This window comes from Lithobates pipiens, unplaced genomic scaffold (assembly GCF_037356315.1).
Source record: "Lithobates pipiens isolate NorthernLeopardFrog02 unplaced genomic scaffold, aLitPip1_a1.2 Scaffold_16, whole genome shotgun sequence".
In the NCBI taxonomy this organism is placed as follows: domain Eukaryota; kingdom Metazoa; phylum Chordata; class Amphibia; order Anura; family Ranidae; genus Lithobates; species Lithobates pipiens.
The window spans coordinates 35,370,560-35,395,559 of NW_027507748.1; the positions used below are offsets into that span (position 1 = coordinate 35,370,560).

At 44.0% G+C, this 25,000-nt stretch overlaps 1 protein-coding gene across 4 annotated transcripts in view; it reads left to right on the forward strand.

The window, feature by feature from the left end:
* The window catches only part of LOC143981700 (beta-1,4-galactosyltransferase 3-like), a 129,541-nt gene that overhangs the window by 83,727 nt on the left and 20,814 nt on the right, over positions 1 to 25,000 (forward strand). For all 4 annotated transcript variants that reach the window (XM_077479719.1, XM_077479716.1, XM_077479718.1 and 1 more), the window contains exons 3-4: positions 7,626 to 7,861; positions 21,350 to 21,537. In XM_077479719.1, coding sequence (XP_077335845.1) covers positions 7,626 to 7,861; positions 21,350 to 21,537 — 424 coding nt within the window. The remainder of the gene's footprint in view (positions 1 to 7,625; positions 7,862 to 21,349; positions 21,538 to 25,000) is intronic.

The window sequence follows — 25,000 nt, forward strand, 5'->3', positions numbered from 1 at the left end:
ACCTAGGCCGCCGCCGGGTGTACCAAGATGGCCGCAGCTCCGGAGCTAGGCCGAAGCTGCGGCCTTTCCTATGGGCTCAATCCATGGATCAGCACACCACGCAATCCGCGGATTGAGAGGTGAGAGCCAGATGCACCCATCAAAAGAGCCACATCTGGCTCAAGAGCCATAGGTTCCCTACCCCTGCCTTAAGGACTTCTCCACACAGATATACTACGGCTGGGTCGGCCCTCCTGCCCGAAATCCCGTACCTGTACGTGATTTCATGCACAGGGTCTGGGGGGGGGGGCGCACCCGGCCCGCTACTGCTGTGATTGGACACAGCTGGAGTCAATCAGTGTGACAGGCGGACGTGATGTCCGCTGGGACCCGCCGACCGTTCTCAGGAGAAGCAGAATGGCGGTCTGCCTATGGAAACAAGGCAGACTGCCGTTCTGTGAGAGGGGAAGATGGAGATCTCGTGTTTCATGTTAAGCAGGAACACTGATCTATTGTCTTTCCCCAGTCGTAGCACCTCCCCCACACACGGCAAGCACTCCCTAGGATCATATTGAACCCTTTGATTGCCCCTGAGGTTAACCCCTTCCCTGCCAGTGACATTACAGTGACCGAGTATATTTTTAGTACTGATAACTGTAATAGTGTCACTGGTCCACAAAAAAGTGTCAGTTAAGTGTCCGATGTTGTCCGCTGCAATGTCACAGTCCTGATTAAAATCGCTGATCGCTGCCATTACTAGTGTAAAAAAATAAATATATATTCCATAAATCTATCCCATAGTTTGTAGACACTATATATAAACTTTTGCGCAAACCAATGAATATATGCTTATATAGAATACATATTGGCCTAAGTTGATGAACATTTTTTATTTTGTTCATGTTTTATAGCAGAAAAAAGTGTGTATGTGTGTGTATGTGTATATGTGTATATATATTTATTAATGATTTAAATAGCGCTGACAGTTTACGCAGCGCTTTACATCATTAGGGCAGACATTACAATACAGGGGGAATCAGAGGGCCCTGCTCGTGTATATATGTATATGTGTGTGTGTGTGTATGTGTATGTATATATATATATATATAATTTAACTTTTTTTGTTTTATAGTGCAAAAAATAAAAACCGCAGAGGTGATCAAATACCACCAAAAGAAAGCTCTATTTGTGGGGGGGAAAATACCTAAATTTTATGAGTACAATGTTGCACGAACACGCAATTGTCAAAGTAACGCAGTATCACAATAAAATGGCCTGGTCATGATGGGGTTTAGAACCTTTCAGAGCTGAAGTTAAAAAATTTACCATTTTAACCACTTCCCGCCTGCGCTATAGCTGACTGATGGCTACAGTGCAGGCTTGCTATGCTTGGAGGCCATCATGACGTCCTCCCGTGATAGCGCAGCCTGCGAGCTCAGCTGATCACAGATCGGGGTAAAGGGCCAATTACAGCGGCTCTCTACCATGTGATCAGCTGTTTCCAATGACCGCTGATTAAGGATGTAAAACAGAAGCTGGTTATCGGCACTCCTTTCCTCACGCTCTCAGTGCAAGGAGAAGAGGGCCGATAACTGGCTTCTGTTAAAGGGACATCTACACTGATAATTGGGGCATTAATTATCACTGTAGTCCCAACAGTGCCCACCAGTGCTGCCAATCGGTGTCCACCGGTGCTGCCATTCAATGCCTCCTCATCAGTGCCGGTCCAGCCGGCGTTGCTCTTCGAGGACACACAAGCAGGATACAGGAGGGAAGAGGGTGAGGACATTGCGCAGTTGCCATGACAGAACGTCAGACCTGAGGAAGGAGGCCATGCCTCTGAAACACGTTATGGCATCTGTGTGCCCTGCACGTGGTTTCGTGGCATTTGCATTCAGCTGAATGGGTCCCATTCAGTATTGCTCACCGAATGCAACCGTGGGTTTAGTTCGTGACCATGGAGTTTGTAAACCCCCCCAGCTGCTGATTTTAGTTGGGGGGGGGGGGGGGGGGGGTTGGGCAGTAAAAATGTGTCTCAAACACATCTTTTTACCACCCCTCTCCAACTGCAGTGCGGTAAAACACGTTGCGCTTTAATGTGCATTAAAGTAGCCCATTTAAAATGAATGTGCAGCCAAAGCACTCTAACGTGCCTAAAATTGCACACAAACTTTTTTTTTTTTTTTTTTTTTTTTTTGTAATGCTGCGTTGGGACGCACTGTGACACCCAGGTCAAAATGACTTCCCGACACATTTTACGTATGTTGCAGTCAAGCGATTCCGGGCCGCCTGGTTCACATTCAGCCCAGTGCTGACGTAGGCAGCGGGAAGCACGCCTCAATGGCGATGGGAAGAAATTGCCCACTTGGTCCTCAGGTCCGGCAATGGCATCCGATTTTTATTTGCGCTCTTTGTAATATATGATAAGTTCCCGTTCGGCGACGGCTCATTATATTCCCTGTGAATCGGAGAGCCACGCTCACATTTGTTTAGGCGGATATTAAACCACCAGAAATGGGGCGTCTTCTGATGGAGAACCGGAGCTAAAATAATCTTTGGGACATCAGCCATTCCCACAGCCAATTACCTTGATTGTTATGGGGAGAAGAGAGGCAATTAGGACGAGGAGGAGGGTAATATTCCATTTTCAGAGTCCGCGATGAATACATTCATTTCAATCCGATAGAACAATTCCGGATTTGACCGAGCCTCCTGCTCTGTAGAGGATTGGCTTTTTTTTTTTTTTTTTGTGCCATAGTTAACTCTTCTATTCCCCGAATTATATATTTAAAGCTTTCTTTGAACCTTTAGAACTTCTGTCCTGATTCCACGGCTGTCTGTTTAGTGCTTGGCGCCTGAGCTCATCATTTAATGATCATCTCTGCTGGAAGAGATCTCCAATTGCCCGCCACCGTTCATCATAAATTAATTTTGCAATAAACCCAAGGAAACTATTTTTTATATATGCGATTTTAAAAACTGAACTCCAGGCTGATATCAAAGATGCAAATTTTAATGCAGCTCTGTAATCATTTAATACATCGTTACATTTTATTTTCTTCAATAAATAATTTTGACCTGGAATCTGTCTCTCGAACTCATACAGCAGGGCTGGAGCGTTTGAGAGGGAGAAGCAGCACAAGGGAGCCCAAGGAGTTTAAGTGCTGACAAAGAGCCAGGAGGAGAAGACAACAGAGTGATAGAGCTAAGATCATCGTTGTGCTGCTTCTCTTTTCACTGTCCAGCCATAGGTTGGGGGTGTGCGTCCGGGATCATCATGGCTCAGAGGTAGTGGGTTGAATGATGCTGGCCATCAGACTAAGGACATCTAGCAGCAAAAAAAAGTCTCTTGGTTGAAGTAGAATATTTTGGCAAAAGCTGGTTGAGTTGCTTTTTATTTTTAATGAGGTATTCTTTTTTTTTTTTGTTTTTTTTTATCTTGTTATACTTGCCAACTTCAGAGAAAAAAAAGCTTTCAGTACTTCCCTTCCCCTCAGTGCTCCAGCAGTCTTTTGAACTTATTGCACAGCAGAACTGGAGTATGAGGAGGAGAAGCAGCACAGGGAGCCAAGGAGTTTGTGTGCTGACAAGGAGCCAGGAGGAGAAGAGAACAAAGAGCAGATCATCATTGTGCTTCTTTTCTTTTCACTGTACAGTCATAGGTTGGGGGTAGGTCCGGGACAACTATGGCTCGGAGGTAGTGGGTTGAATGATACTGGCCATCAGACTAAGGACATGTAGCAGAAAAAAAAAAAATCTGAGTTGAAGTAGAATATTTTGGTAAAAGCTGGTTTTGTTTTATTTTTAATGCGCCATTTCTTTTTTATCTTGTTATATTTGCCAACTTGAGCAAAAACTAAAGGGGGGGGGGGGGGACTTGTAGAGCCCACCCCCAGTGCTCCAGCAGTCTCTTGAACTTGTTGTACAGCAGGGCTGGAGTATGAGAAGCAGCACAGAGAGCCAATGAGTTCATGTGCTGACAAGGAGCCAGGAGGAGAAGAGGGCAGATAATCATTGTGCTGCTTTTCTTTTCACTGTCCAGTCATAGTTTGGGGGTGGGTCCGGGATCATCATGGCTCAGAGGTAGTGGGTTGAATGATGCTGGCCGTCAAACTAAGGACATGTGGCAGAAAAAAAAAATCTGAGTTGAAGTAGAATATTTTTTTGGAATATTTAGAATATAGTTGAATATTTAGAATATAGCTTTGTTGTTTTACATTTTTAATGGGCTATTCCTTTTTATCTTATTTGCCAACTTCAGCAAAAACAAAAGGGGGGGGGGTCTATTGTTGTGTTTCTCCCCCCCCCCCCCCCCCCCCCAGTGCTCCTGCAGTCTCTTGAACTTGTTGTACAGCAAGGCTTGAGTGTGAAAAGAAGCAGCACAGGGAGCCAATGAGTTCACGTGCTGAGAAGATCAAACATACAAATTTAATGCAGCTCCGTAATCTTTAATACATCATTGCTTGGGTAATGGGATGAACGATGCTGGCCATCAGACTGAGGACATCTAGAAGCAAACAATAATTATGGTTGAAATGGAATATTTTGTCAAGCCTTTTGTCTTGCTTTATATTTTTATTTGGGTTATTCTTTTTTTTTTTTTTTTGTTATACTTGCCAACTTCAGAGGAAAAAAGTCAGTACCCCCCCCCCCCCCCCTTCCCCTCAGTGCTCCAGCAGTGTTTTGAACTTATTGTACAGCAGGGCTAAAGTAGGAGAAGCAGCACAGGGAGCCAAGGAGTTCATGTGCTGACAAGGAGCCAAAAGAAGAAAACAGTCGTCATTGTGCTGCTTCTCTTTTCACTGTCTAGTAATAGGTTGGGGGGTTCGTCCGGGATCATCATGGCTCAGAGTTCGTTGGTTGAATAATGCTGGCCATCAGACTGAGGACATCTAGCAGCAGCGCCCCCTCCCAGCACTGCAAGGGTTTGCAGGCATTCAGGGGGCGATACTGCCAAATCCTTTAATATCCGTTTAAAAAAAAAAAAAAAGCAAGGGGGACTTTAAATTGAAATGCCACAATAGCAACTGTGTGCCAAGCGTTTTGCATGTGGTTGAGGGGCAATCCCATTCACTTCAGAGGGCAAGTTTGACATTCATCTGCACCGCCTCCAATCACATTGAAGCAAATGAAAGACGTTTTTTGGTATGGATGGGCTGCAGAGTGAGTGATCCACTGTAATCTGTGTACTCCAGCCAAAATGGTCAGTTTCAGTGCTGGACATTCCGCGCAGAGTGCACTGTACACGGGGGTAAACTGCGTTCCTGCTGAAAGAAAACCCTAGTATTAAAAAAGAGCAGCGGCTGCACATAGCCGATACGTCATTAATGTTCATTTAGATCAGGGGTCTCCAAACGTTCTAAACAAAGGGACAGTTTTCTGTCCCTTAAACTTTAAGGGAGTCGGGCTTTGGCCAATGGGAGTAGAAAATGACTTGGTCAGTGGGTGTAAACCATTTCCCCCATGTTTGTTGTTGGGGGGGTAAGAATAGTGCCCCATCGTTGGTGACATTGTGAGGAATGATGCCCATGATGTCAGTGGAAGTTATGCCCCGTGACTGGCGTCAGTGGGGAGGACTGGTGCCCCGTGACTGGCGTCGGTGGGGAGGACTGGTGCCCCGTGACTGGCGTCGGTGGGGAGGACTGGTGCCCCGTGACTGGCGTCGGTGGGGAGGACTGGTGCCCCGTGACTGGCGTCGGTGGGGAGGACTGGTGCCCCGTGACTGGCGTCGGTGGGGAGGACTGGTGCCCCGTGACTGGCGTCGGTGGGGTGGACTGGTGCCCCGTGACTGGCGTCGGTGGGGAGGACTGGTGCCCCGTGACTGGCGTCGGTGGGATGAATAGAGTGGCATGAACTATGGCCTACTACTGTTGCTGACAGTGGTGGGGGGGAGGGTGTTGGGTAGTGGGGGGATAATGCCCCAGGGGCCAGATAAAATCAAGAAAAGGGCCACATCTGGCCCCCGGGCTGCAGTTTGGAGACCCCTGATTTAGGGTGAAAATTGGGCAAAAATTGTGTTGTCCTGAATTTCAGCTTTAACTGCAGCAGAGAAAAATCCGGTCACCAACATGGCACCTCTCCCTGGCAGGGTTGTGTAAATCTTGGGACTGGGTGGACATAACTACAAATCCTTTGGCAAATAAAATTCTGTGTATGTATTCAGTGCCAACATTGGTAATGAGTAAACACTGCCATTGTGCTGCCAACGTGTGTGACTGTTGGATGTGAAACACAGGAGTACACAAGGGCGGGTGAAGGGCATACTGTGTGGTCAACTGTTTTCTGAGCTCTAGCAGGGTCGGGGGTTTTCTTTATTCATACAAAGCCGTGGGGCAGAGACAACATTGTGGTTTGAAGGTGTGAAAGGTTCCGGGACTGTGTGTTACTTTCTCATGAAACGCATAGCGACACCTCGAGCGTTTCCTGCTGCATCCAGCATTAGACAACCTGTCCCCAGACCACACAGTGCAATACAAATCTTCCCATAAGAATATACAGTGTGTGCATTGTAATGTATTTTATGCATGTTATTTACCTGTAAAGACCCCCCATGTGTAGATCAGTGGTCTTCACACTGTGCCCCGTGAGCCGGATGTGACCCTTATGGATACTTTTCCCTTAGCTGACATCGATCAGGAACCATCGCTTCCACTGACAATAACAGTGGTGTGATATTTCTCATCGAGGATTGGGATCTGTTCATCCCACTGGCGCCAACCATGGGGCACCATGCCTCGCACTGGCGCCAACCATGGGGCACCATGCCTCGCACTGGCGCAAACCATGGGGCACCATGCCTCGCACTGGCGCCAACCATGGGGCACCATGCCTCGCACTGGCGCCAACCATGGGGCACCATTCTTTCTCCGACTGACTAGATGAACTTTGTAATTTAACTCCCATTGGCCACCAGAGACATTGTTTACTTACACTGACTCTGGGGTATTTCCCCACTGACCACAATCCGGCTCCCCTAAATTCTGTGAAAGGCTTTTTGTTTTGGAAGATTTGGAGATCCCTGGTGTAGACACCCAAAAGCTGTGAGACCGCTGCTGAGCGCCTCCCATTTTGGATGTGATGTCAGCAGCTCCAACAGACTAGGTAGGAGCCGTCACTCAAAGTAGAGCAACCTCAGCCTAGCTCCATCCAGGTCATTTCACCGACGCATTTCGCCCAAGGGGCTTGGTCATAGAGATGTCCAGATCTGTACTCGTTAGACAAACGAGGGAAGTACCTGAATGTGACTTGGTATCTTCTTCTTGCAATCCCTGTACAGCAAAGCTCGGACGTGAAGAGGGAGAAGCAACACAATGAGCCATTCATTTGTACTGCAGTGTTTATGTGTTAAGAAGCATGCTGGTGGGAGAAGAGAGCAGAGTGACAGAGATGAGCTCAGCAGTTTACTGCTGTTCCTTCACTGCCTGGTCACAGGCTGGGGGTGCGACGAAGACCTATTAGTCATCTCCTGCCGTGCCTGAAAAGGACTGAATGGTGTGACAGAGCTGCATTAATCTCAGGACTGGATGGACAGAAATTAAAGTCCTTAGGCAGATCAAACCGCTTCTATTTGTGTATTTCTGCTAATTTTCATATTTCATGTCGGATTCCTCATGTATCTTACGTTTTATTTTTTTTATTTTTTTCAGTTGGTCCATTAACTGTAACGTTCAGCAGAATTCCGAGCCTGAAGAAGATTCGGCTTAAAAACCGCTACGTGAAGCCTGGCGGTTATTTCAGCCCTAAACACTGCTACGGGCGATACAGGACGGCGGTGATTATTCCGCACCGGAGCCGGGAGTCCCACCTGCAGACGCTGCTCTACTACCTGCACCCCTTCCTACAGCGCCAGCAGCTGCACTACGCCATATTTGTGGTCCATCAGGTAAGGGTGGCTTTTTAGGTTCATTTTGATCTCTGTCCGGGAGCAACACATCCCTGTACAACAGGCCGGCCCATTGGTTAACCCAGTGATGGCGAACCTTGGCACCCCAGATGTTTTGGAACTACATTTCCCATGATGCTCAACTACACTGCAGAGTGCATTAGCATCATGGGAAATGTAGTTCATCCAAGGTTCGCCATCACTGTGTTAACCCCTTGGAACCAGCGCCGGCTGACTCTTCAACCACTTCTGGACCAAGCCTGTTTTTGACACTTGTTTACGAGTTTAAAATCTGTTGTTTTTTTTTTGCTAGAAAATTACTTGGAACCCCCAAACATATTATATATATATATATATATATATATATATATATATATATATATATATATATATATATATATATATATATATATATATATATATACACAGTGTTTCCCCGGAAGTAAGACAGTGTCTTACTTTCTTTTTATCCCCAAAAGCCCCACTATGTCTTACTTTCGGGGTATGTCTTATATTGGAAAAAAATTGTCGAATTTTTTGTTTTAACCATAAAATTAACATTTATTAACAACCTGAACAGTATTGTATTCACCACAAAACAGTTTTATAAAAGGAAGTGCCAAGAATGTCTTGTTACAACATTGCATAACATGTAAAACAATGAAAAATGGTAAGAACGAACAGTGGAATACTGGAAGATAAAACAGATTTATGTGTGATACAGTACCACCTGCTGTATTTAATCCAGTGTGACACCTGCTGATACCCACTGGGTTACATACAGCAGATGATACCCCAGTATGCAAGTGTGTATGTTTTACTGATGTATGATTAATACTGTGTGCATTACCGTATTTTAAGCAGGAGGCGGCAGTGACCAGTGCAGGGGACGGCGCGGTGACGTATGGAGAGGCGGACGGCTCAGGCGTGGGCAGGAGGCGGCGCTCATTAAGATCAGAGGGAAATGGCAGACGCGGCGACGTATGGAGAGGGGGACGGTGCGGACGTGGGCAGGAGGCGGCGCGCAGCTAGATGAGGGAGGCAGCAATACCCCCGTGTTTCCCCAAAAGTAAGACATATGTCTTACTTTCGGGGTATGGCTTATATTAGCCGACCCCTCTGAAACTCCCGATACGTCTTACAATCGGGGGTGTCTTACTATCGGGGAAACACGGTGTATGTATGTGTGTGTGTATGTATATATATATATATATATATATATATATATATATATATATATATATATATATATATATATATATATATATATATATATATATACATATACATATACATACACAGTGGTGTGAAAGTGTTTGCCCCCTTCCTCATTTCCTGTTCCTTTGCATGTTTGTCACACTTAAGTGTTTCTGAACATCAAACCAATTTAAACAATAGTCAAGGACAACACAAGTAAACACAAAATGCAATTTGTAAATGAAGGTGTTTATTATTAAAGGTGAAAAAAAATCCAAACCATCATGGCCCTGTGTGAAAAAGTGATTGCCCCCTAAACCTAATAACTGGTTGGGCCACCCTTAGCAGCAACAACTGCAACCAAGCGTTTGCGATAACGTGCAATGAGGCTTTTACAGCGTCCTGGAGGAATTTTGGCCCACTCATCTTTGCAGAATTGTCCTAATTCAGTTACATTAGAGGGTTTCCGAGCATGAACGGCCTTTTTAAGGTCATACCACAACATCTCAATAGGATTCAGGTCAGGACTTTGGCTAGGCCACTCCAAAGTCTTCATTTTGTTTTTCTTCAGCCATTCGGTGGTGGACTTGCTGGTGTGTTTAGGATCATTGTCCTGCTTCAGAACCCAAGTTCGTTTCAGCTTGAGTACACGAACAGATGGTCGGACATTCTCCTTCAGGATCTCTTGGTAGACAGCAGAATTCATAGTTCCTTTTATCACGGCAAGTCTTCCAGGTCCTGAAGCAGCAAAACAGCCCCAGACCATCACACTACCACCACCATATTTTACTGTTGGTATAATGTTCTTTTTATGAAATGCAGTGTTCCTTCTACGCCAGATATACTTGGACACACACCTTCCAAAGAGTTCCACTTTTGTCTCATCGGTCCACAGAATGTTGTCCCAAAAGTCTTGGGGATCATCAAGATGTGTTGTGGAGAAATTGAGACGAGCTTTGATGTTTTTTGCTCAGCAGTGGTTTTCTCCCTGGAACTCTGCCATGCAGGCCATTTTTGCCCAGTCTTTTCCTGATGGTGGAGGCATGAACACTGACCTTAACTGAGGCAAGTGAGGCCTGCAGTTCCTTGGACGTTGTTGTGGGGTCTTTTGTGACCTCTTGGATGAGTCGTCGCTGCGCTCTTGGGGTAATTTTGGGCGGCCGGCCACTCCTGGGAAGGTTCACCACTGTTCCATGTCTTCGCCATTTGTGGATAATGGCTCTCACTGTGGTTCGCTGGATTCCCAAAGCTTTGGAAATGGCTTTATAACCCTTTCCAGACTGATAGATCTCAATTACTTTCTTTCTCAATTGTTCCTGAATTTCTTTGGGTCTCGGCATGATGTGTAGCTTTTAAGGATCTTCTGGTGGACCTTACTGTGTCAAGCAGCTCCTATTTAAGTGATGCCTTGATTGTGAACAGGTGTGGCAATAATCAGGCCTGGGTGTGGCTAGAGAAATTGAACTCAGGTGTGGACAACCACAGTTATAGTATGTTTTAACAAGGGGGGCAATCACTTTTTCACACAGGGCCATGATGGTTTGGATTTTTTTTCACCTTTAATAATAAACACCTTCATTTACAAATTGCATTTTGTGTTTACTTGTGTTGTCCTTGACTATTGTTTAAATTGGTTTGATGTTCCGAAACACTTAAGTGTGACAAACATGCAAAGGAACAGGAAATGAGGAAGGGGGCAAACACTTTTTCACACCACTGTGTATATATATATATATATATATATATATATATATATATATATATATATATATATATATATATATATATATATATATATATATATATATATATATATAATTTTTTTTTTTTTTTTTACTTATTTTTTATATATAGTTGTGCTCATAACATACCCTGACTACTTGGCTATTTTTCAGAGAATATGAATGATAGCCCAAAAACTTTTCTTTCACTCATGATTAGGGATTGACTTTAGCCATTTATTATCAATCAACTGTGTTTACTCTTTTTAAATCATGATGACAACAGAAACCACCCAAATGACCCTGATCAAAAGTTTACATACCCCAGTTATTAATACCGTGTATTGCCCCCTTTAACATCAATGACAGCTTGAAGTCTTTTGTGGTATTTGTGGATGAGGCTCTTTATCTTCTCAGATGGTAAAGCTGTCCATTCCCCTTGGCAAAAAGTCTCCAGTTCCTGTAAACTCTCGGGCTGTCTTGTATGAACGGCACGTTTGAGATCTCCCCAGAGTCGCTCAATGATATTGAGGTCAGGGGAACGGAGATGGTCACTCCAGAACCTTCACTTTATTCTGCTGTAGCCAATGACGGGTGGACTTGGCCTTGTGTTTTGGATCATTGTCATGTTGGGATGTCCAAATCCGTCCCATGCATAGCTTCCTGGCTGATGAATGCAAATGTTCCTCCAGTATTTCTTCATAACATTCTGCATTCACCTTGCCATCAATTTTGCCTAATTTCCTGTGTCTTTGTAGCTCCCACATCCCCAAAACATCAGCGACCCACCTCCGTGTTTCACAGTAGGAATGGTGGACCTTTTCATCATAGGCCTTGTTGACTCCTCTCCAAATGTAGTGTTTATGGTTGTCGCCAAAAAGCTCAATTTTGGTCTCATCAATCCAAATGACTTTGTGCCAGAAGGTTTGAGGCTTGTCTCTGTGCTGTTTGGTGTATTGTAAGCGGGATACTTTGTGGCATTTGCGTAGTAATGGTTTTCTTCTGGCGACTCGACCGTGCATACCATCTTTCTTCAAGTGCCTCCTTATTGTGCAACTTGAAAGAGCCGCACCACATGTTTTCAGAGAGTCCTGCATTTCACCTGAAATTATTTGTGGGATTTTCTTTGCATCCCGAACAATTTTCCTGGCAGTTGTGGCTGAAATTTTAGTTGGTCTACCTGACCGTGGTTTGGTTTCAACAGAACCCCTCGTTTTCCACTTCTTGATTAGAGTTTCAACACTGCTAAATAGGCATTCTCAATTTCTTGAATATCTTTTTATACCCCTTTCCTGTTTTATACAGTTCAACTACCTTTTCCCACAGCTCCTTTGACAATACTTTTCATGACTCAGAATTCAGAAACATCAGTGCAGCACTGGATGAAGGATGCAAGATGTCTGTCGGGAATCCAGAAACTCATTGACCTTTTATACCCACACACTAATTGTGCAAAAGAAACCATCAACTCACTATAGTGCAAGCGCTGCACCACCAAATAAATGTGCGTGACAGGTACAGCGTCCCTTAAATTGCAGACTCACCAATTATGGTGTGGACTCAGAGACTTGGAGCTATGACAAAAATATAAATACAGGGGGAGAGAGGCTCACTGAAAAGGAAGTCACAGGCAGACCAAGCGGCTTATTAAGGGAATTTTTTATTGCACAATTACGTTTAGATGGGAACGTAGGTCCTGGTGACAAGTACCATCCGGGCACGTACATATCACGCCACCATTGACCATCAAGCCCTCCGCCTGGGGGATATAGAGGTGTAAAAATTTGAAACAAACACACTGAATGATAAGCCCTATAAAGCCAGAGCCGCTGGGTTAGCTGAATTGACTATTGTCCAACTGGTGATGATAGAGTAGGGATCCTCAATAGAGGTCGAGCGATATGGGTTTTTCTCTGGCCGATGCCAATCTTTAGAAATCATGGCGGCCGGTGGCCGATATCTGATGCTGATTTTTTTTTTGGGCCGATATGTTAGGCCGATTTTTTTATTTTTTTTTCTATCCCCCTTCATCTCATAAAATCTAACACGCCTTTCCCACTGGGGCGTTTTTCAGGCGCTTTTGGGCTAAAAATAGCGCCTGCAAAATGGCTCCCCTACAGTCTGTGTGGAAGCCCGACTGCTATCACATGGAGGCGATGCGCTGGCAGGATGTTAAAAAAAAAAAAAAAGTCCTGCAAGCAGCACGTTTGGAGTGGTGTATACCGCTCCTTCACCACTCCTGCCCATTGATATTAATGGCCACCACTGCCGAAGCGCATGCAATGCGATTTGGCAGCGGTGCTTCACGGGCGCATTTAACCTCTTCCTCGGCCTCCTAGATGGGTTCTATGCACCCCACTAGCAGCCGAATAGCACCGCTAAAATGATGGTAAAGCGCCGCTAAAACTAGCAGCATTTTACCATCAATGCCTGCCCGCTCCAGTGTGAAAGCAGTCTTCATAAGTGATACAGAAAATTTCTTACATTTAAACATTAAACAAAACAAACCTCCAGTTTACTTGTATGTATGATTTAGATTAAAAAAAATTATAATAAAAAAAAACTATATTAAATAAAAACAGGTAGTCAAAACTTTTGGACGAAAAAAAAATGGGCTAATTTTACTGTTTTATTTTATATTTTTATTTTTTATTTTTTTTATCATTACTGTATTTTTTTCCCCCCAAAAAATTACATTTGAAAGACCTCTGCGCAAATTCCGTGGGGCATAAAATATAGGATCTCTGCTAAAAAAATATATATAATTTTTGGGGGGTTTAAGTGATTTTTCTGGCTGAAAATACAGGATTTTTACTTGTAAGCAACAAGTGTCAGAAAAGATTTAGTCTTTAAATGGTTAAACTGAGAACTTCTACACACTGAGTTGAGTTCATTCATTGAAGTGTAAACATTGTATCTCCTTACTCTTTTCTTGGCAGACTGCCCAGAGAGGAGGAAAGTCACTTCTATGAAGACTTAAAGTGGTTGTAAACCCTTACAAACCACTTTGACCTACAGGTAAGCTTAGATTAAGGCTTACCTGTAGATCCAAGAAATATCTCCTAAACCTATACGGTTTAGAAGATATTTGCCCATGCGCCGTAGACAGCGGCGCGCAGGTGCACGAAGCGTGTCATCCTCAATAATGAAGATGCCGCGCAATGCCGCGTGTCTCGGCTCGCATGCGTGGGAGTGACGTCATTGCAGCTTCGCCGAATGACAGCGGCGGAGCTGCGAGACCCACCGAGAAGATGGATGCGGCGGACTACAGGGGACAGCGTTGACTTCGCTGGCTCCTGTGTCAGGTAAGTGACACATAATGGGCTACTATGCGATGCATAGTAGTCCATTATGCTTTACCTTTGCAGGGAATGAAAGAGGAAGTAAACCCATAAGGGTTTACTTCCTCTTTAAGTGCCCGTTCACACTACCGCGACTTGTCGGGCGACTTAGCCGCCCGACAAGTCGCGCTCCGTTCTGTACTATGGAACCGTTCTAATAGGAGCGACTCAAGTTGCTCCGACTTAGAAAAGGGTTCCTGTACTATTTTTGGGGTGACTTCAGGCGACTTGCATTGACTTCTATACAGAAGTCGTTTTGCAAGTCGCTGCTGAAGTCGCGCGCAGGTCGCGCCTGTGAGTCACGCTGCAAGTCGTGCCACCCCTGTGTGAACCGGCACTCGGGCAACTTGCATTGACTTCTATTACAGAAGTCATTTGCAGGTCGCGCTGTAGTTCTAAATCTGCCTTTTTTATCAGCACAATCGGCCGATGCCAATTAATTAAAGAACTACAAATATCAGCCGATTATATTAGTCGACCTCTAATCCCCAAACTACGGCCCTCCAGCTGTTGCGAAACCACACATCTCATGAGGCATTGTAAAACTCTAACATTAACAGGCATGGCTAGGCATGATGGGAATTGTAGTTCCTGAACAACTGGAGGTCAAGTGGTTAAGTAATGTCAAAGTTCTTGTCTAAAAAAAAAAGGGTGCACAGGTGAGAGAGATGAAGAGGTTAATATCAGTATATTCATCCGTCTCATATACATCATTCTTTGTTTTCAAGGAAATTATTTCCATATATAATCTTGCAGTTTGCAGTGGCAGATCATTTGAAACTCGCGGAGATGAGCTTCAGATCATTCCGGGCGTTTAGCCAAATTTTAGCATCTTCTACCTTATCTAAGCCCGCAAGACGGGCTGCTGTGGGCACCAATGGTACCCCCCACCCTTATCAGAAGGAAATCGGGCCACCAAGAAAATTCGCTGTGCCAAGTCAAAGTAACCCTTTCCTCTTCTCATGGTCTGTAGTCAACCGTTTTACCTTAGAGGAACCTTTGAAATAATTTTCAGTTCTGGGGGGGGGGGGAGGGGGGGCGCTAACACAACTCACTGGGGGGGGGGGGGGGTCAGTGGAAAATATGCCCCCTTTACAGTGTTGGTCAGAATGCTAATGGTTAAAGTGGTTGTAAACCTCAGACATGAAATATGAATGTCCCTCTACAGCAGGAGCAGGCAACCTTAAAGAGGTGGAGGTCCACCTGGACAACATGGGAGAGGTCAAAGAACACATATCACTCACCTTGCGACATTATGGCGGACACGTCGGACACTATTTTGGGACCATTGTCATTTACACAGCGATCAGTGCTGTAAAAAATGCAATGATTACTGTGTAAATGACACTGGCAGGGAAGGGGCTAATGCCCTGTACACACGGTCGGAAATTCCGTTGCAAAAGGTCCGATCGGATTATATTGTCGGAAAATCCGATCGTGTGTGTGGGCTCTATCGGAAATTCCCACGGAAAAAAAAAATTTAGAGCAGGATCTAAAATTTTCCGACAAAAAAAATCCGATCGGACTTTTTCCGATCGTTATGTAGAGAATTTTGACAAAGTGCCACGCACGCTCAGATCAAATTACGAGACCAAAGCTAATGGCTACTGGCCTCTACGTATTCCCGTCGTATGCAACGAACGTCACCTCGTTCCGAACGATCAGATTTTCCAACAACTGTCCAATTGTGTGTATGCAACAGTTTCGGAAAAAAAATCAGACGGATTTTGTGGTCGGAATGTCCAACCGTGTGTGTACAAGGCATACGGGCCGATCAAGGGGTTAAGTGTGTCCTAGGGAGTGATTCTAAATGTGAGGGTGGGGGTGGGCTACCACTCACATGACAGCGATCACTTCCCCGGTGTCATGTCACTAGGCAGAACAGGGAAATACCTTGTTTACATAGGCATCTCCCCGTTCTACCTCTTCACACTGCAATCGCGGGCCGCCGGCGAACATCGAGTTCCCGGTACCCGCGTGCGCGCTGCCGACATATATTTGTGTGCGGCGGTCGGAAAGCGGTTAATAAACGCTGTTTTACTATTAAAGGTTGCCTCGCAACAATTTGCACATGTGCTTTTGTTTTATATATGTATCTAGTTTTTATTGTTACGATTTCATGTTTTCATGCGTTTCCCCTGTATATACATGGTGATGGTTTACTAGGTCTTTATTATGTTTTTACTTTTTTTACTATTTTGAGATATTGGATTTTCTTATGTGTATCTTTGATATGTACATGTATACATGGCAATCTTTTTCTTTCTTTTTCTTTCTTTTTCTTTCTTTTTTTCTTTCTTTCTTTCTTTTTCTTTCTTTTTCTTTCTTTCTTTTTCTTTCTTTCTTTCTCTTTCTTTCTCTTTCTTTCTCTTTCTTTCTCTTTCTTTCTCTTTCTTTCTTGCTTTCTTTCTTGCTTTCTTTCTTGCTTTCTTTCTTGCTTTCTTTCTTGCTTTCTTTCTTGCTTTCTTTCTTGCTTTCTTTCTTTCTTTCTTTCTTGCTTTCTTTCTTTCTTTCTTGCTTTCTTGCTTTCTTGCTTTCTTGCTTTCTTGCTTTCTTGCTTTCTTGCTTTCTTTCTTGCTTTCTTTCTTTCTTTCTTTCTTTCTTGCTTGCTTTCTTGCTTTCTTGCTTTCTTGCTTTCTTGCTTTCTTGCTTTCTTTCTTTCTTTCTTTCTTTCTTTCTTTCTTTCTTTCTTTCTTTCTTTCTTTCTTTCTTTCTTTCTTTCTTTCTTTCTTTCTTTCTTTCTTTCTTTGTTAACCATCTCGTTTTGTGGTCTATTTCCATGTTATTTTCCCAGGGGCCTTGTATGTATGTATGTATGTATGTATGTATGTATCTCTTCCTCCCCTCCCCCTCCCCCTTTTTTTTGGGCCACATGTGTTTGCAATTTAAAATCATGGAATGCACCATGTGACATGTTTGAATCTGGTATATATTTGTCAAACAATATGTGGTCATTTAGCTATGACTACGCAATAATAATGGTGTGAAACGCGTCGGCTGCTTGCCCTGCTTCTGTTGTCACATTAACGTTGACTACTCATGACAATAAAGGCTTTTATCGGGAGTGCGGCTGTCCAGAATCCATTTCTTCAATATCCTCTTCAAAGGCGGGCAGTCCACTTTCAGATAAAAGTGGTCTCTGCGGCGGATTCGCCGCAAAATCTCTTTTATTGGGGGGCGGGAGAGGGCCTCCCCCCTTCCACCACACTTCGGTGGTTTCCGTCGCTTACCGGAGCCGTCAGTAGCGGTGGAGACAATCAAGTCCTCTCTCCTCAACAGCCTGGAGCCAAGTGAGGGAAAGATGACCCCCCACTCAGCTTCATACTACCGACTTCAAACGTCACTTCCACCCAATAGTCTTAAAGGGGAAAAAAAATAATTTGTAAAGACTTCTTTTTTTTTTTTTACATTTTAGTGTAAATATGACATCTGAGGTCTTTTTGACCCCAAATCTCACATTAAAGAGGCCCTGTCTTGTTTTTTATTCCTTGTAATAAAAATACCGTATATACTCGAGTATAGGCCGACCCGAATATAAGCCGAGGCCCCCAATTTACCCCCCAAAAAACTGGCAAACTTATTGACTCGTGTATAAGCCGAGGGTGAGACATGCCTGTCCATCCCTGTGTGTGTGTCCGTCCATCCCTGTGTGTCCGTCCATCCCTGTGTGTCCGTCCATCCCTGTGTGTCCGTCCATCCCTGTGTGTCCGTCCATCCATCCCTGTGTGTGTGTGTGTCCATCCATCCATCCATCCCTGTGTGTGTGTGTCTCCATCCATCCATCCATCCATCCATCCCTGTGTGTGTGTGTCTCCATCCATCCATCCCTGTGTGTGTGTGTCTCCATCCATCCATCCATCCCTGTGTGTGTGTGTCTCCATCCATCCCTGTGTGTGTGTGTGTCTCCATCCATCCCTGTGTGTGTGTGTGTCTCCATCCATCTGTGTGTGTGTGTGTGTGTGTGTGTGTGTGTGTCCAGCCTACCTGTGTCCCGAGCCTTTGTCCCGAGCCTCCGTCCCGTGCCTTGCCTCCTTGCCTCCGTCCCGTGCCGTGCCTTGCCTCCGTCCCGTGTCGTGCCTTGCCTTGCCTCCGTCCCGTCCCGTGCCGTGCCGTGCCTTGCCTTGCCTCCGTCCCGTGCCCTCTTCGTCGGCGCCTCGGCGGCCATTGTAAAATTCAAAAGCCGCGCCTCCGCCTTCGCCTGTGATAGGCGGAACACTGAATTTCCCAGCAGCCTGTGTTCCGCCTATCACGGACATCGTATCATCCTCGTCCGCGAGGATGATACGATGTCCGTGATAGGCGGAACACAGGCTGCTGGGAAATTCAGTGTTCCGCCTATCACAGGCGAAGGCGGAGCCGGAGGCGCGGCTTTTGAATTATAGAATGGCCGCTGTCTGTCTGCTCGACACGCTGATCGAGCGGGCAGACAGCGATGACTCGAGTATAAGCCGAGGGGGGCACTTTCAGCCTCAAAAAAGAGGCTGAAAATCTCGGCTTATACTCGAGTATATACGGTAAGTGACCCAAATTTTTATTTTATTTTTTTAAAAGGACAGTGTAAAAATAGAAAAAAAAAAAAATTTAAATAAGGAAAAAAAAATGTAAAGCGCCCGTCCCGCCGAGCCCGCATGCAGATGTGAACGCATACGTAAGTCGTGCCCGTAACATGAAAACTGTGTTCAAACCACACATGTGAGGTATCGCCGCAATCGTCCTCTGTAACTCAAAGTTGGTAACCTGTAGAAATCTTTAAACATCGCCTATGGCGATTTTTATTGTCAAATCTGATTTTATTTCAAGTTATTGTACAACATTACACATATTTAAACAAATTCCCAACTTACATACATAATAAATACATATCTTAACTACTTTAACACCGAAGAGAAAAAAAAAAAATGGCGGTTTTTAAGGGTCAAAGTTTGTCGCCATTCCACGAGCGGCCGCAATTTTGAAGCGTGACATGTTGGGTATCAATTTACTCGACGTAAAACATTATCTTGCACAATATAAAAAAAAATTGAGATAACTTTACTGTTGTCTTATTTTTTTACTCAGTCATGTGTATATATATATATATATATATATAATATATATTTTTTTTTTAAATCACCCTTGTAAGACCGCTGAGCAAATACAGTGTAAAGTAATAACTTATTGCGACGGCTGTCACTTTATTCTCTAGGGGGTTTCTAAGTAATTTTCTAGCAAAAGAAAATGATTTTAACTTGTAAACACCAAGTCTGAAAATAAGGCCCGGTCCTTAAGTAGTTAGTGTGGATGTAACCCCTTACAGACCACTTTGACCTACAGGTAAGACTAGATCAGTGATGGTGAACCTTGGCACCCCAGATGTTTTGGAACTACATTTCCCATGATGCTCCACTACACTGCAGAGTGGATGAGCATCATGGGAAATGTAGTTCCAAAACATCTGGGGTGCCAAGGTTCGCCATCACTGGCCTAGATTAAGGCTTACCTGTAGGTACAAGAAATATCTCCTAAACCTACACGGTTTAGGAGATATTTACAAAAAGACAGGCACCGCTGTCTACGGCGGCGTGCTGGCGCACTGAGCATGCCGCTGCTAACAACGATATGCCGTTAGTGGCGTTAGCATGTGCAGGGGTGACGTCATCGCTGCTCCGGCTCCGAGTGTGGCCGGAGCAGCGATACCCGGAAGAAGATGGACGCTCCGGACTACAGGGGACAGCGGTGACTTCGCTGGCTCCTGTGTCAGGTAAGTGATGCATAATGGCACATTATGCTTTACCTTTGCATGGAGACAAAGAGGAAGTAAATCTTCTTGGCCTTCATGATGCTGTTTGTTCACTAAGGTTCTCTAACAAACCTCTGAGGGCTTCACAGAACAGCTGTATTTTTACTGAGAATAACTTAAACACAGGTGGTCTCTATTTATTAATTAGGTGACTTCAGAAGGCAATTGGTTCCACTAGATTTTAGTTAGGGGGTATTGGAGTAAAGGGGGCTGAATACAAATGCTCCCCACACTTTTCACATATTTATCTGTAAAAAAAAAAATTGAAAACCATTTATCATTTTCCTTCCACTTCACAATTATGTGCCACTTTGGTCTATCACATAAAATCCCGATAAAAATACATTTACATTTTTGGTTGCAACATGACAAAATGTGAGACATTTCAAGGGGTATGAATATTTTTCAAGGCACTGTAGTTAGACTTGTGTCTTTTTTTTTTTTTTTTTTTTAATCAGACTATCTAGTTCAACCAATAAAAGGGGAGGTGGTGGTAATACAATTCTACAAGCCTATACCCACGTCCGCATCTATGACAGACGAGACCAATAGGATCTCTTCTTTCATAAAAAGCCAGTTTGTCCGCATTTCTTATACACCCCTAAAATATATATATATATATATATATATATATATATATATATATATATATATATATATATAATATATATATATTTTTTTTTAAGAGGTGTGTGATAGATATATATGATAGAGACATTATATATATATATATATATATATATATATATAATGTCTATATCATATATATATATATATATATATATATATATATATATATATATATATATATATATATATATATATACACACATACCCCTCTAATAACTATATTAAAATATATATGCACACACACAATAGATAGAGATAGATATATGTATATATATTTTCTAATATTTATTAGAGGTGTGTATATATTAGTGATATGTGTGTATATATATTTTAAAGATCTCTCTCTCTGTATAGATAGAGATCTCTATCTATCTCTATCTCTCTATCTTATATCTCTATCTCTATCTTATATCTCTTATCTCTATATTATATCTATCTCAAAATGCATGTGTAAAGGCAGGCGCCCCAATACTTTTGACAATATAGTGTGTGTATATACAGGACAGAAGCGGGTATGAATCTGCAGTGACGTTTCCCAAAAATCCTTGCAATGCATTGGGGGAAAATAAACCGTTTTTGCTTCAAATAGCTCGGTCTCTTTGACTGTTCATTTTAAGAAGATAATAAACGCTTTTTTATTTTCTGTGTCGCTGTGACGAATCTCAGTAAGTGTAATAACGTTGCGGTCTGGTCTCTTCCTCCCGCGCGTGCCGTCGGCTGCCGCGGCCTGTAATGATCCGTGAAATAGTTACCGCTGTTATTACTGCAGAAGACAGATTTTCTTCCATTTACTCGCTAAGCACTGCATTTGTCTTGCCAGGCCGGGAACGCCACGTTTAATCGGGCGAAGCTTCTGAATATCGGCGTCCGAGAAGCCCTGCGCTACGACGACTGGGACTGCCTCATCCTGCACGACGTGGACCTGGTGCCGGAGAATGACCACAACCTGTACATCTGTGACAACTACCCCAAACACATGTCCAGCGCCATGGACAAGTTCCAGTACAGGTATGGACTTCTCTTCTCGTAAGGCTGCGGCAGAAGAGCTTACGCTCTAATGCGCCTACTGTGGACAAACAAGAGTCCATTAAGTTTGATGACAAACCGTCATTGTGGTTTGGGTTGTGGAGCACTCTGAGGAGGCAACGCACAAATACTAATATTGGTGGGTGTGCAGGCTTTGCAGGTTTCTCTGTCCAATTGCGTTCATCAGTGCGCTGCTTCTCTTTCAGTCTCCAATCACATCTATCAGTGTGCAGTTTTTTTTTTTTTCCTTGTCTAATCACATCCATCATTGCGCTGCTTCTCTTTCACTGTCCAATCACATCCATTAGTGTGCGGCTTCTCTTTCATTGTCCAATCACATCCATCATTGCGCTGCTTCTCTTTCACTGTCCAATCACATCCATTAGTGTGCGGCTTCTCTTTCATTGTCCAATCGCATCCATTAGTGTGCGGCTTCTCTTTCATTGTCCAATCACATCCATCAGTGCGCTGCTTCTCTTTCATTGTCTAGTTACATCCATCAGTGCGCTGCTTCTTTCACTGTCCAATCACATCCATCAGTGCGCTGCTTCTCTTTCATTGTCCAATCACATCCATTTGTGTTTCTTTTCTTTATCATTGTTCAATACCCTTCATCTTTGCGCTGCTACTCTTTCATTGTCCAATCACATCCATCACTGTGCTGCTTCTTTCATTGTCCAATCCCCTCTATCTGTGTGCTGCTTCTCTTTCACTGTCCAATCACATCCCATCAGTACGCTGCTTCTTTCATTGTCTAGTTATATCCATCATTGCGCTGCTTCTCTTTCATTGTCCAATCACATAACCTCAGTGTGCTGCTTCTTTCATTGTCCAATCAAATCCCCTCCGTACGCTTCTTCTCTTTCATTGTCCAATCACATTCATCAGTGTGCTGCTTCTCTTTCCTTGCCCAATCACATTCATCAGTGTGCTGCTTCTCTTTCCTTGCCCAATCACATTCATCAGTGTGCTGCTTCTCTTTCGTGGTCCGATCAAATCCATAAATGTGCTGCTTCTCTTTTATTGTCCAATCCCATCCCATCAGTGTACTGCTTCTCTCTCATTGGCCAATCGTATCTGTGTGCTGCTTTTCCTTCCCTGTCCAGTTACATCCATCAGCACGCTGCTTCTCTTTCATTGTCCAATCACATCTGTTTCTTTTTCCTTGTAGAGCGGGTAGGAGGAACAGATTTTTCCGATTGAGTGATCACTGTGATTGGCTGCCATATGATTGGGAGCCTGTCCTGCGGGCTGTTGATCATAACCAGAGTACGGGAGCAGTCTGTGACAACCAATCAGCATGCTGCTGATCTCCTGCACCCTTTCCCTATCTTTATTCACTACATTGAGGGCACTTTGTGGCATGGCAGGGTAATGGTTTTTTGATGGTGACAACAGTGCAATGTGTGCTGAAATGGCCACTGGTGTGACAGGTGACAACACAGGATGCACAATTGGGAGACGAGCGTGGTCCACCAATAACAGAGAGTGCCTAAACTAGTGATGGTGAACCTTGGCACCCCAGATGTTTTGGAACTACATTTCCCATGATGCTCAACTACACTACATAGTGCATGAGCATCATGGGAAATGTAGTTCCAAAACATCTGGGGTGCCAAGGTTCGCCATCACTGGCCTAAACCAAGGACCCTTCACAGTAGGCTTACCAGTTATTGTAATGAAAGTTATGAATGTTGAAAATCACTTTTGAAATCACAGTAATAGTTACATAGGTTGAAAAAAGACACAAGTCCCATCTAGTAAAACCAAAAAATAATAATAATGCAATACCATATAGGTTATAGCATAGAAAAGATTTTAGTATTTGGGTTTACAAATTTCCTTCAACTGCAATCCTTTTAAAGTTTTATTAGAATTTTTATATATATATATATATGAGGGTTTTATATAACGCCAACAGTTTGCTCAGCGCTTTACAACATGAGATATACAATATACACACATACACAGGTATACCCCGCTTAACGTACCATCACTTTACATACGCTCGCGAGTGCGAACACATTGGCGTCTATGGGAAATCTTGGTGTATTTGTGTTCAGACTTCCAATACACTTTAGCTACTGTGTGCTGATAGCATTTTATCCAATCAGCATGTTCCCTCTAGTGGACATTTTTGTGTATTTCAAAAATCAGAAAAATCAGTATAGTAAGGTGTACGAAATGGAAAGTCCCCATGATTAAACTCTGGGGGGGGGGGGGGGGGTGGAGCAAAATGCATTAGGGGCATGGCCTGGGGGGGGGGGTGGAGCAAAATGCATTAGGGGCATGGCCTGGTTGGGGTCCAGGCTGAGAGTGCCATTCATTCTACCACTGCGGGTTTGTCTTGTTCTGGGGCCTCTGGGACACTCTGTTTGTCTCCCTAATGGAATGTGAAGGTTTAGGTGGTTTTCCTTCCATTTCTGCACCTTACTACTTTTTTTTTTTTTCTTTTTTCTTCTCCTTTCACATTTCCTTTTCCTTTTTGCCCTCCTTCCCTTTATCTCTTCCTAGAGGCGTAACTAGAACCTTCAGGGCCCCGGTGCAAAAAACCATGAAGGGACCCCTGGCCTGGGCCCTTCCCACTGATCCCAGGGGCCTTTTTCTCCCATTGTGCGACCCTTTATTACAGTCCTGCAGTGGGACCCTTTCGCATGTTCTCCAGCGGGCCCCCACGGTGGCGGAATGCTATGATTTGGTTGCAAGTGCAAACTTTGTGACCCTGGTAGTTCCGTCACTGGTGTCAGTCGTCGTGTTTTTTTTTTCCCCCCGTGTTTACCATTTTTTTTTTTTTTTTTTACGATTTTTTTTATTTTATTATTTTTTACTCTTTTTTTTCTATTAGCCCTATTGGGGGCTTTGGTGAGATATTGGGGGTCTAAACGAACCTCTGATGTTTCACCTTTGAGATAGAGAAAGGAAATTGAGGTCCGCCTCAGCAGCGCAGAATGAATGGACAGGAATAGGTCTGTACAGAAGCTTCCCTTTGATTCACAAACTGCAAAGACCATACAAATCACTGACTCTGGGGTTGTTTTTCAGGGATTGGCCTTGGCCCCTTAGTTCCAGTGAAGGGAACTCTTAAGGCGTCAGCATACCAAGACATTTTGGACAATTTCATGCTCCCAACTTTGTGGGAACAGTTTGGGGACGGCCCCTTCCTGTTCCAACATGACTGCCAACCAGTGCACAAAGCAAGGTCCATAAAGACATGGATGAGTGAGTTTGGAGTAGAGGAACTTGAAGGGCCTGCACAGAGTCCTGACCTCAACCCTGATAGAACACCTTTGGGGTTAATTAGCGTGGAGACTGCGAGCTAGGCCTTCTCATCCAACATCAGTGCCTGACCTCACAAATGCGCTTCTGGAAGAATGGCCAAACATTCCCATAGACACACTCCTAAACCTTGTGGACGGCCTTCCCAGAAGAGTTGAAGCGGTTATAG